At 39.4% G+C, this 13731-nt stretch overlaps 1 protein-coding gene across 1 annotated transcript in view; it reads right to left on the reverse strand.

The window, feature by feature from the left end:
• Positions 1 to 1052: 1052 nt before the first annotated feature.
• drosha (drosha ribonuclease III) overlaps positions 1053 to 13731 on the reverse strand; it is an 82248-nt gene continuing 69569 nt past the window's right edge. The window contains exons 31-32 of the mRNA XM_007895464.2: positions 12844 to 12890; positions 1053 to 1637 (exon numbers count right to left, since the gene is read on the reverse strand). Coding sequence (XP_007893655.2) covers positions 1507 to 1637; positions 12844 to 12890 — 178 coding nt within the window. The 3' untranslated portion in view covers positions 1053 to 1506. The remainder of the gene's footprint in view (positions 1638 to 12843; positions 12891 to 13731) is intronic.

The raw sequence follows: 13731 nt of genomic DNA on the forward strand, positions 1-13731 counted from the left end.
TAACATGCTTCCCATTCACATTGGGTAGGATGTTAGATAAACATGCAACATAAACAATACTAAATAAGGTCTCAGTATGAAAATGTTTCATAATTATCCTCAACACACATAATATATTTAATTGACTGTCGAGTTTCACCTGGAGGTACACCACAGCATCTTCAAAGTCTTATGTTATGTTAAGCGTGCCACAAGTTTTCGTGAAGCCTTTCCTGTTGTGACTGTTCAAGTTATTGACTGAATGGGATTTGATGCCAAGATTTACAAAATGTGTCTTATTTTTCCTTCAGTTTATAGAAATCTTCAGCAGACGAGGAGACTGTGATGCAAAAAAGATTGTTTTCCTCTTCTGGTCAATAAAAACGAGGTACTTTATTGGTTTGACAATAGCAAGACATTACAGAGCAAGAGTGTAGAAGCAATACCCAAAATGTCTTGCAGAAAGTAGACACAGGGCAACCCTGTCATAAGGCGGCCTCATAAGATGGGTTCACTTATAAGCGGGTGTCCTGTGAACCCACATAATCAGCACAAAAATTGGCTGACTACCCAGTGCTAAAAATGGCCAACTTCCAGGCTGTCAGGCTGCTGGCATCACTTCCGGCACCCAATGATACGGAAGTTGGCTATTTTTAGTGCAGGACACTGGCACGGATCAAACAGGAAGTGACATTAGAAGTAACCTAATGTCACTTCCCAGATGGTTTCATCTTGGTTTTAGGCTTGTCATGATTAAGAGACAGTAACTCCTGTAGCTCAGTGGTCAGAGCACTCACCTCGCAAGAGAGAGACCGGAGTTCTTTTCCTGGCAGGGCTAAATGTTGGGTAAGTTACCTCACTCCACACGCCTGTTTACCTAGCAATAAGTTAGTGGATTGGCTAATCGTTTTTCCGGGGATAATAATCCTTCAAAGAAAACCAACAATAATTTGGTCACTCAATCCATGACTGTTTTTGGGATACTGCCGTGCACAATTGCTGCCGCGTTTCACCCACAAATATACATTCAATTCACATTACAGCATATTCTGTGAAGCGCTTTGAGACGTCTAGAAGATGTAAAAAGCACTATATCAAATGGAAGGATTATTATTATTTTAACCCATGGCACTTTTAGTGCCATGAAAACGTGGGGCATGAAAGATTGGACCCAGCAAGCGCATTATAACAGGGTTGCACTATAACAAAATTAAAACCACACAATTAGAAATCACGACACTGAAATGAAAGAATTAAAAACACAACTTTAAAAAAAAATCAAGCCCACTCAGAGAATATTTAAATAACATGAAACAAATAGCAATGTCTCCAATGCAAAGCCTCTTCTGCAAGAGTGTGTTTCATACCTCATTACAAAGAGTGGGTACTGTATCCCATTCTTGGTATACTTGTTTCATGGCTCCTCGTTCACTTTCACATTAAAAATAGGTTAAGTCCCCAAAGGCCAACGTGGCTAGAATTGCAGTTTTTAAGAAGGTAAATATGCCACAGTTTTCATGTACTCGTTTATTTTCTGCTCTCCTCAGTCTCATCGGGATCCTTCTCCTGTCGTTCTCTTTCCCGCCTCATTTCTCTCAACTCCTGTCTGTATTTCCGTTCAATGAAGCGCTTCTGATGAGCCATCTGGGGAAAGTTATCTGGTACAAGGCAAAAATATTTTATTAATGAACTACACCCCATGGTGCTTCAAAAAGAAAGTTACACTGGAATTTTAAAAAAGAACAAAAACGCAGCTAGATATCCAAAAGGTAAAACAAAAATTAGGGCAATCTTTTTGTGCTCAAGATTGCTTTATACTGTCGGGAGATCAATGGATGCCGTATTGACAATTTAACAAAAATTGAGCAACAGCTGGACAGTTTTTTTGGGGGAAAGACTTTTGTGACAAGGTTACATATGAAGAGATAACATATCCCTCCCACCCCGCTCCTATATTTCAAATGTATTTCAAGACTCAATTTTAAACGTTTTAATGAGTAATATACATTGCAACTGTTGAGGAATAACAGCTTGCCTTTATATTGCACAACCAATGTAAAGGGATATCTCTAAATTGCTTGGCAAACATAGTGGTCAACATTCAGCAGGGATATGAAAGGATTAAACATGGTAATTAGAGGCTCAGTCAAAGAGATACATTCTAGGAAGAATGTCAAAGGCAGGGGAGAGGTAACAAGAACAAGGGGTTTGGAAGAGACTTCTAGAAGACAGGTGGATTCATGATGGCTAAAGGCTTGACCACCAACAGGAAAATAACAACAACTTGCAGTTATACAGTGCCCTTCAAGCAGAATAGTGTCTCGGAAACAAAAGGGAACAGAGAGTGAGCGTAGACCAGAGTTGCAAGAATAACTCTGGAGAAGATTACATAGGTGAGGTGGAGGAATTGGAAGATCAGGACAAGGTTCTTAAATCAGTCCGCTGAAGTACTGGGAGTCGAAGAGGAATTTGGTGAGGTGTTCAAGGATTAATTTTGTTTGTGTAATGTGCACTGAGCATTACTCCACACTTTTCCTGTGTTAAGGTGAACCAATAAATCAGCAGCAGCAAAGGATAAACATGCAGCTGTATTTATATGCACACGGGGGATGCGGGGGTTGGGGGGGGGGCACCTATGAAAGAATTAAAGCTACGAGTGATCACAACTGCAGCACACAGGTCTGTTTTCACAGGTCTAGACTGCATTAATCGATTGCTTTCAGTCATCTTTCCACCCACATCGCCCTTGCCCCCCACTTCGTTCGGATGCAAGCCCTGGACTGTCCAACACTTTTGGATGTGATTCGGATGTGAAAGGCACTACACATATATGTGTAAATTTGTATTGTACATCAAGATTCATACATCTTCAGGTAAAAAAAAACTTCTCTTTTTTAAATTAATTAGAAAAGCATTACAAAATCAGACATAGCCTTCTGTGCTGGTTCAGTGTGAGCAGTATAAAACATCAATACTGTAACATATTATTAAAACGCTTTCATTCATCAAAATAAAAAAGAACAAGAACACTTCCAGCTTTCTGAAGCCTAATCCTATAACTTACATATTTTAGTCACTTCAAAGTTTCAACCAAATGAATTAATTTTGGTTTGTCCATACATCTTCAGAATTACTGAGAGTGGCGCACACATGTGCAATAGAAGGTTTTTTATCATGTTATCTCACAGCTGGAGAGATGAAACCTAATTAAAATGCCACAGTGTCTGTATGTATTGCTCAAGGTGAAGAATGAATAGGATTAAAGCAGAATAATAGATCACATTTCAGTTTCGAGATGTTTACCAATCTCTGAAAGTGATACCACAACAGCAGCCACCTGCTGTTCTCTCGAGTATTGCTCTCAAATCCCAGTGTTTTTGGAGGGCCAATTATGAATAGGTTAGACAGACCACATAGACAGACCACAGAGAGTGCCTCTCTTCAAGAAAAATCTCAAAATGAAACATTTTACAGCAGCAAAAGGCTACAATAATAATAATAATAATAATAATAATAATAATCCTTGCATTTGATATAGCGCTTTTCACGTCGGGAGGACGTCCCAAAGCGCTTCACAGAACACACTGTAAAGTGAATTGACTGTATATTTGTGGGCGAACGCGGCAGCCAATTGCGCACAGCAATGTCCCACAAACAGTCGTAGATTGAAAATGACCAATTTAATTATTGTTTTTAGTTTTGGAGGGATTATTATTAGGCGTGTGGAGTAAGGAAACTTGCCCAAGGTTTCGCCCTGCCTGGAATTGAACTCAGGTCTCTCACTTGCAAAGCGAGTGCTCTAACCACTGAGCTACAGGACTCCACAATTCCAGCAGGGAAGAGAATAATCACACTTGGAGTTAGAGACAGTGCGAGAAAAGTCACCCTCTTCTGATGACGTGGACATCCTTTACAGTGAGCATTTATAGGAATAAATAGGAATGAGCTAATGCAAACCTGTGCGTATAATTGGCCTATTAGTAATTTAGGGAAACTGACTAATGCGGAATGCTGAAATAGGAGAGGAAGGTTAACCTTTATGGAAGCAAAAGTGCTGCAGGGTTTCAATGAAACCTGCACATGACTGATGGTACAGAATTTATTCACTGGGACTGTTACTGTTGTTATGTTTTCCTTGAGTAAACAATTATTTCTTGCGGCAATAAAACTATTATTCACTTCCACTGAATAAATATGACTGTAAATCTACACAGCAAGGTGGACATTCTTGAGAAAGAAGAGGGGGAATGGAGGGAGAGAGAGAGATAAAGGAAGAGAAAGAGAGAAACAGAGAGGGGAAAGAAAGAAAACAAATATACTGCAAGAACAGTCAGAAAGGAAAAGTGAAAAAGTAGAGGATTAGAGAAAGAGATAGCGAGAACAAGTGCTTGATTTAAAGGATTAAGTAGCACCGCAAGGAAAGTGGCATTGAGGTGAAGTGATATGACTTGTATGTGGGATATAAATAGGAATATATTTTAGGGAAAATGCAAGTGATGCAAAACATGGAGCTGAAAGTTAGATTTGGTTGAATATTGCTCTACTCATTTTGCATCATCCGTCTGCTCCAAAGAACTGCCAGCATTGCCAGTGGGAAGTGTGAAATCTGCACAAGATGAAACATGCTTCACTGAAACTCTCCAGCATTTTTGCTTCCATAAAGGTTAAGCTTACTCTCCTATTACAGCATTCTGCATTAGTCAGTTTCCCTGAATTACTGATAGGCCAATTATACGAACAGGTTTGCATTAGCTCAGCAACAGAATCGCACTGAACGACTGCAAAATCAGCAGTACAATTGTAGGTGTACACTCGGGGTCCAAGATCAATCTGATTTAACAGAAGAACTAGAGACCACCTCAAGCAAGTACTAACTGTGCTGGATGTCGTTTACAAAGAAGCAGGTAGTCTGCTAGACCGCCCTTAAGTTTTATCGTTGACAAAAAGGTAGCAATCCCAACGACTCTTCATTGACACTATAAAAATGTCACCAGCATTCAGATGCTAGCTGGGGAGTATAAAGCATTGCAAAGTTGGGGGTACACCTTGGTGTTGCTGGCTCATACTGCTCTTAAGTAGGTACTGTGTAGAGATAATAAACAAGGCAAACAGGATGCTCGTCTACATTGCCAGGAAACAATTCTTTATACAAAGTGACAACAACAACAACAATAATCGTTGGGTTTGTGATAGCGCCTTTTCATATTGGGAGGACATCTCACATACTGTGATGGGAGGATGGATTCCAGAATGGTGAGATTAAATGGACTCAAAGGCCTTCATCAACCAAAATTATTTGGTAATATTATGAAACAGCGTTTTAGTTACATTAACTTTGTATTATAATAATTATACCATATTTGTATAACTCACAGATCAGCAAATTTGTCAGCAGTATAGCTGGGAACAAGTCAACGTGGGAATGTAAAGGAGCAGTGCTGAGTAGTTTATTTAATTAACATCCAATGTAATGGATTATAGAGCCACCTGAAATCCTTTTCACTGGTTGTTAATTACAGAATTAAAGGCACTTGTAATTTCTATGTACACATGCATATTTGCATATGGTTAGCACAACCTGTAAAACCTAGCACGCAAATTAGACCAAAATTGCTACGTGTCAAAATTGCTACGCTTAACAAGAGGACGTTTACATCGCATAAGCTTGCTGACAAATTGTTCAATGTAATAATTGAAAATGCAGTGAAATTTAAATTCAGTGCACATAAATGGAAAGGATTCCAGATTCTATGAGTTTATACTTTTAGTAAAATTACAAAATTGTTTTTGATGAAGAAGACCCTTCGCCCCATCTGATCTAATCTTTTCAGAATACCCACCCTCCCTTCACAGCACCACCTAGTATCAGTCCTGAAATTGCCCTTTGCAACTCTAAACCTCTGTCCTTTTGTTCTACTGTCTTGGATCATCCTAAAGTATTGTTATGGGTTTACTTTTTCAACCATATTTAAAATATTATACACCTCAGAGTTCCCTCTCTCAAGACTGAAGAGCCTTGAAAATATCCATTCGACTTGAAGTTATCCAGGGAACAAATGAGCAATGCTCATGAGGTGTACTGCATTCTGCTGATTCCAAAAAAAGAATATCGAAGGCTAACGTATCAACTTAATCCAATTTAGTGGAGTTCCAAACCAAAAAGCTCCTGTGGTGATATGCTGTTCAATGAAATAAGAATCAGGTAACAAGGCAAGATCTAGTGCAGTAGAAATGTAATGTCATTTTCAAATTACCTTCTTCATTTATATTGTAACATGGCATTGCAAAAAAACCTACCTAGCCCAGAGCAACAAATTCAGTACATATAATTCATGGAGCAGAATGACTCCCAATGACAGGAGATGTGACCCATCCTTTGTTTTAAATGTTGAGAAGAATCGATCATGTAGAAGCAATTAGATTAACCTTGGCCAAGACAACTGGAGGATGCGAGTTAAAACTAAGAAACCTCAAGTCATTCTGAGATTAGGAGGAATCCCTCTCCCCTTCAACAGAGCACAAATATTATGGAATTAGAAGCGATCAACAACTCTACAAATAAACTGGATGAATATTTCTTTACAAATAGGATTGAAGGTTATTGAGGATGTTATTATAACAACACCTATCATAATAATAATTGCTGCACTTGATATAATCACCTGGCTGCACTAGAAAAATCTCAAACAATAATGAGATGAATGATCAATTTAATCTGAAGGGTTGTTGGCCAAGAAACTGGGAGAAGCTACTTGCTCAAACAGTATGCTGGAACCACACCCTTCCTTTCACAAATTCAACCCCAGTTGTTCTAACCATTTGCCTGTCAGACATCAAGTCCTGGTTGAGTTCTAACTTTCCACAATTCAATTTCAATAGGTTTGAGGCTCTTCTGTTTGGCTCGAATCAGCACCTTCTCACCTCCGCATCAACCGGCATGGATGCCAGTGCAAAACCTTGGTGTCTTGTTTGACTCACAACCTCCTTTAAGTCCTATATCCAGGGTCTCAAATGGTCGACTTTCCCTCACCTCCGCAACATTGCCTGGTTATGACACTCCCCCCACACCCCCACTGCGGTTGTCGTGATCTTTATCCATTCCTTCATCACATCCAGGCTTCCCATGCCTTGCCCACAAGATTCCCAGCTTTTCCCTTCACAAGCTGAAAAACATTCCGAACTCTATAGCCTGCATCCTTTCCCCACTAGTCCATGAGCCACGCAGATTGAATTCAAGAACCTTGTTCTCACTTTCAAATGCCTCCATGCCCTCGCCCCACCCTATCTCTACCACCTCCTGCAATGCTACTGCCCTGCCTGCTCCCCCTACTCAGCAAATGCCAAACTACTTCATGCCCCTCATCCCATTAGTAAGCAAGTTTTCAGCCATTCTGCTCCTGATCTCTAGAACTCTATCGCAGAGTCCACCCGTCTTGTACTTTCCATCCCAACCTTTAAAACCTACCTTAAGACCTTCCTCTTTGACCATGCTCTCAGCCACTTTCTCCCCCACCCCCAGCTCCCAGTGAACTGTGTAAAGCTCTTTGAGATTTCGTCCTGATGTGAAAGATATTATCTAAATGCAAACTGTAATTGTAATCTTCATATGAACTTCTAGTGAGAAAGTGAAACTTGCTTCCTAAATTTGCATAAAAACTTATTTTGCTATTGACATGGGCAAGTGAAATTATCGTCACATGCTTCTTATGCAGCCTATATTTTTATCAACACATGCTAGAGTTAATTCTTAGTAATCTGGAATTACTGGGGAAATTTTACAACACAATATACATTTATGCAGCACCTTTCATGTCTCGAAGGCGTCTCAAAGCACTTTTAGACCTTAAATGCACATGTCCCCATTACTCCCAGTCTCTAAACTGAAATTACTGGAAAGCTTTTAGAACACCAGTACCTTTGAGCTATTGAAAGGTTACATTTTACATTCACTTAGGTAATTATTTGACTAATTTGTTTTCTTTTCGCATTGTATAGAGCCTTTGATAAAGTGCTCATTGAAATTGTCTGCTCATGCGAACACCATTCACAGTACCACACAACTGTGAAATTGGATTAATGTGAATATAATTTTTATTAGAGGATTTATTTGAAGTGATTTGCTTTACTGTCACCTCCTTTTGTCTAAAGCCCCAATTGTTTTCTGTAGCCACTCATTAATATTTTATGATAATAATTTTATTATCAATGTTGTCAATTTCCGTCTATTGTCACTTTCTGTGAGTAAAGGACAAAACGCGATGGTGCACAGACATTATAATTTTTCTGTCACAGCTATCAGATCAAAGCATGCATATCGCACTCTAATTACAATGGAATCGAAATCTTCACAAGAATTCAGCAGGAATCACTGAAGAGAAAGTGATCTGTTCACTTAGCAAAATGGTTCAAAGTGACTGTGCTGCTTTGGAAAAAAAACAACACATCATCTTGAAGAGAAGGAGTTGTTCTCATTTCAGGCGAATGGTTTCTTTCAATTTGCAAGCTCTTCACCCCAAAAAACCCAGTGTCAATAAGTATGTGATGAGAAGGCACTGGATATCCTACGAGTGCCTTGAGCCAAGTGATCAGAGGGCTATAAAGTTAAGATAATCACTAAAATAATTAATCTTTCCAATGTGTAACTAGAATGTGGGAATCTTTGGCACACACCATTGATTGTTAAGGCAAAGTCTATTCACTATTTTATAAAAAAGGAAATTAGATATGAGTTGAAAAAGAGGAACAGTAAAAGGGTATGCGGAAGGGAACAAGAGAGTGGGATTATATCAGGCGTCTCGAAAACCAGTGCAGAAATTATGTGTGAATGACAACTACAAATTATGTTTGTACAGCGCCTTTCACGTCGGGAAGATGTCCCAAGAAGCTAGACAAACAGGAATTTGGACCCAAACAGGGGGTTGGGATTAGGAGGGGTGGAGGGCAGGGAGATAGGGGTAGGAGGGTGACCAAAGGCACAGTCGAAGAGGAGGGTCTTGAGACGTGCCGTCAGGGAGGCAAGGGAGGGAGCGAGGTGAAGGGAATGTGGGATGGAGTTCCAAAGGGTGGGGGCAAAGAGGCTGAAGGCCCGACCACCAAGGTGGAATAGTCCGGGTGGGAGACGAGGAGCAGGCTGGAGCCTGGTGAGCGAGCAGGTTGATATAGTGTTGTTAGGTCATAGATGTAGGAAGGAGTAAGGCCGTGGAGGACTTTGAAGACGAGGACGAGGATTTTGAACTCTATCCTTTGGGGAATGGGGAGCCAATAGAGCCGGGTGGGTGTGGTATGGTCACGGAGCCTCGTGTGTGAGAGGACACGAGCTGCAGAGTTCTGGATGATCTGCAGTTGTCACAATAGCCGATTGCTGTTCCAAGGCTTTCTTATTGTATATAATCTACAAATGGATTCCTGTAGCTCAGTGGTTACAGCACTCGCTTTGCAAGAGAAACCTGGGTTCGATTCCTGGCAGGGTGAAATCTTGGGCAAGTTTCCTTACTCCACACGCCTGATAATAATCCCACAAGAAAAAAAAACTATAATAAATTGGGTCATTTCAATCCAGGACTGTTTGTGGGACACTGCTGTGCACAATTGGCTGCAGCATTTCGCCCACAAATATTCAGTCAATTCACTTTACAGTCTATTCTGTGAAGCATTATGAGACGTCTAGAAGACATGGAAAGCGCTATATCAAATGCAAGGATTATTATTATTATCCTTATAAATGTGTCAGCAGGTTATGAGGTGCTTTCCATTGCACCTGTAGAAAATCTTCTCTTATTAGTCTACCACCATGTGTAATGCTCCAGTCAAGGAGAAAGACAGGTGATTCCCTGCAAAACCAAAAGTACACTGTGGCCTTGATTTTCTTTTCATGAAATTTATGAGAATGCGATGGATAAATTGTATTTCCACCTGAAAATAAACTGTCTCCATTCAACAACTTCCTTGAACAACTGAGGAGTATCACAAGGGCAGGCAGCCTGGGGTGAGATCCATCAAAAGATGATTGGCATGATTGGCTTTGTGGTCTTTTTCTATTGCTGATTGGGATAACTTGCTTGCAACTCAATGGAACAGCTTGTTTAGGCTTTAACCCATTGCTCTGCCATCCACCATATAATCTAATTATACGAAAGCCGCTTGCTTTACGCGTTCCCATGGTAACACAATTCCACAAAGAAGGAGCACGATCTGTTGCTACTGATTAATGTGGTTAAAAATGCATTGTGCTCTGCTTCTGGCTTCTGAGTGGCATGCAGACTTGTGATGGAAAAAGAAAATCCACAATCCATTATACTTGAGCAATAACCATTATATAGCAAAAACTACCATTCCTCATGAATAGATTGATTGATCAGTGTTGTAAGACCAGATTGCTTAAAGTAAAACAAAATTAAGATCAGTGCAGAGGTTGATAATAATCCTTACATTTGGTACAGGGCCTGTTAAGAGGATGTCCCAAAGCTCTTCACAAAATATATATGAGTGAAGTGACTCTGTGTTTTGTAGATGAAATGCTGCAGCCAATTTTACAGAAACAGCTGTAAGGTGAATGACCAATTGTATCAGCAGGATTGTTGGCCAGGACATTGAGAGAAACTCTCTTGTCGAATAGTGCCATGGAATCTTTAACGTCCACCTGAATAGGTAGATGGGTTTAACATCTGATCCGAATGATGAAACCTCCGACAGTATTGCACTGAAGTGTCAGCTTAGACTATGAGTTCAAAGACCCACCGCGGGACTTGAACCCACAACCTTTTGACTCAGAGCTGAAAGCGCTAAGTGCTCTGGGACACTACGGCTGCGTGAGGGGCGCTACATAAATGCAAATTGTTGTTTTTGTTGCTACTGACAAAGATAGGCTGGAATCATTTTCTCAAATTCCACCAAATTCTCCATCAATATATTAACATGGTCAAAGAAGACTCTTGCTCTTTCTCCCTCCCCTTTGGGATCTTATTATATTCAATATGTTTAATTGAGCTCCTCTTGGAGCCAAGGAAGTGACACTCACCCTCTGGTTCATGGAATAGAAAAATCACTGCATGATTGATTAGAATTCTCAGATCCCAAAGAACACAATTGGGGAGTGAGAAAGAGTTTTACTTGACCGTGCTAACCTATTGATTCAATGCCCGAATTAAAACTTTGGAAACATAAGAAGCAGTTTCAATTGCGAGATCTACAAAACAACTACAAATCTACATCAAATGCAAGGATTATAAATCGCGAAATCTGGCAAATTGAAGGGGAAAAAAAGAGTTGGCAAGCAAAATCAATATTTCTTGACCCAATTTGTGAGTCTTGCCAATTTGCTCATTGCAGATCAGCGAATACGATTTATTTCCATCTTGCGAGTAATAAAGACAGATTTTCAAACAAATTGATGGGATTATTGATTGAAACCATGGTACAAATTATTCCGATGTAATCTGTTTCAAACCTTATATAGATTATGCAGTATTATATGAATAAAAGGACTCAAGTAAAAATCTCACTACTCTACATTTTGATGAGAGCTTAGTAACATGAGGAAAAGCTATCCCAAATGAAAAACATTTTACATGTTCTGTAAATTTCAGTAAAACAAATAGGTGGGGGGAAAAGACAAGTACAATTTCTTTTTTAAATTAAATTTCTTGTACTTTTATAAATGTATAAGGAGATTTACTCTAAAGCGAAGTCTCCTACTGCTAGCACAAATTTACCATGCTACAACACAAAATTATTCAATAACCTTTCATTCTCGAGTGAACAGAAACTGTAATTTTCTAACATTTTGGAAGAGTGCATGGTAGATATTGAAAAACCATGACACAGAGTGCCACCTCTTTACAAGTATCAACATTGCCTTCAAGAAGAGTATTGGAATCAAACATAACTGTAATTTTCTAACATTTTGGAAGAGTGCATGGTAGATATTGAAAAACCATGACACAGAGTGCCACCTCTTTACAAGTATCAACATTGCCTTCAAGAAGAGTATTGGAATCAAACATAAAAGTCTTAAGGTTGTGAATAATCAGTGCCCGAGATCTATCCAGTGCCACAATGTCTGCAGAGGCCTGAGGCATTGGACAACAAGGGTGAGTCACTGAAGGAATAATAATAATAATAATAATAATAATCCTTGCATTTGATATAGCGCTTTTCACGTCGGGAGGACGTCCCAAAGCGCTTCACAGAACACACTGTAAAGTGAATTGACTGTATATTTGTGGGCGAACGCGGCAGCCAATTGCGCACAGCAATGTCCCACAAACAGTCTTAGATTGAAAATGACCAATTTATTATTGTTTTTGGTTTTGGAGGGATTATTATTAGGGTTGTGTGTGGAGTAAGGAAACTTGCCCAAGGTTTCGCCCTGCCTGGAATTGAACTCAGGTCTCCCACTTGCAAAGCGAGTGCTCTAACCACTGAGCTACAGGACTCCACAATAGTGTTTCAATGAGTATTTTCAGCAGTGATGGAAAAGCTGGTTAGGTATTTCACACTAGGCTGATGCTGTACTTCTGGAGATCTCTTTAGGCTAAGAGGATAGCTAAAACGCTAAAAACTTGGGTTCCAAAAAAGCTAACTCACTTGGTTCAAGAGTGAAAAGTAAAATTCTTGAGTTAAAGGGCAAAAAAGAGTTTATAAAGCAAAAGCTTTGTGTGGATTTGCAATTGGATGGATTTGATTTTCTGCCTGGATTTCTGTTCAACCCTAATAAAGAATCTTGAACACAGATATTCTGGAACGAGGTCCAAAATGTTTGAGTGCTTTGCCTATTCATCAGTCCCACTGCAAGTTTGAAATAATGAAGCTTCCTGAAATTAAAGAGAGATCATGAAGAAAAATGATCAAAATAAATTTGCTTACATTTTTCCAATGCATCCATTGCTGCTCCCATCTCTGCTTGCTGAATGCTATTTAAAACAAAACCATTACTGTATTATAATGAGAAAACCAGGCAAAGGGAATCATAATATGACTCAGTGGCACAATATGTGAGGAAACACTTAGGTTATATAACATACAACCATTACAAGCAGTCCAAAAAGGGGCTAAATGAACATCTCTTTTCTCTCAATACTGTAGTGTCTCAATTGAATAAGTTATCAATTTTAATCCTGTGGAACCCCTCCAGGTGCTAACCTAACAATTTTAGGGCGAAAGGAGAGAGCAGTGCTACTATTCAGGTCAAAGAGGTGCAGAATGAGTGCTCATACATTTAGGTCTTAAAAAGCATTACATTACACAGAAGAATCTGTGTATTACTTCCAGTTTGATGTAACCCATTAAAGAGAGGATGGTAGTGAAAAGAATATTTATTACTGTTTTTAATGTATGTAAGTTATATGTTTGAATAAATTTTCATGTTCATTAGGCTGTATAATACCAATGCTGTCAAATGGAATAAATTACCCTTTTGTATCAGCGTCAAAGGGGATACTTTACTATTTTTTTTCGCTTTAACAATGTACCTTATCACCAATCATCAGCAAAGCATCTTTTATTGGACCATTTTCCGTACCTCAAAACCTCTCAGAGAGGGAGAGAGAGAAAACACAGTTCTGTGCTGCGCACCCACTGCTGGTGGCATTGACAGTACAACCTAATTTCATGAATGGAGCTGATATTTGAGAAATAGAGACAAGAGAGAAAAAAAGACTTTCACCCCCATTAGAAACCCAGGTCTCAAAGGCTGAAGAACAGATTTGTAACCTACTGTATCTGAATCCCAACTAGCACAATTCAATGCACCTC

This window comes from Callorhinchus milii, unplaced genomic scaffold (assembly GCF_018977255.1).
Source record: "Callorhinchus milii isolate IMCB2004 unplaced genomic scaffold, IMCB_Cmil_1.0 Scaffold2, whole genome shotgun sequence".
Taxonomy (NCBI): Eukaryota; Metazoa; Chordata; class Chondrichthyes; order Chimaeriformes; family Callorhinchidae; genus Callorhinchus; species Callorhinchus milii.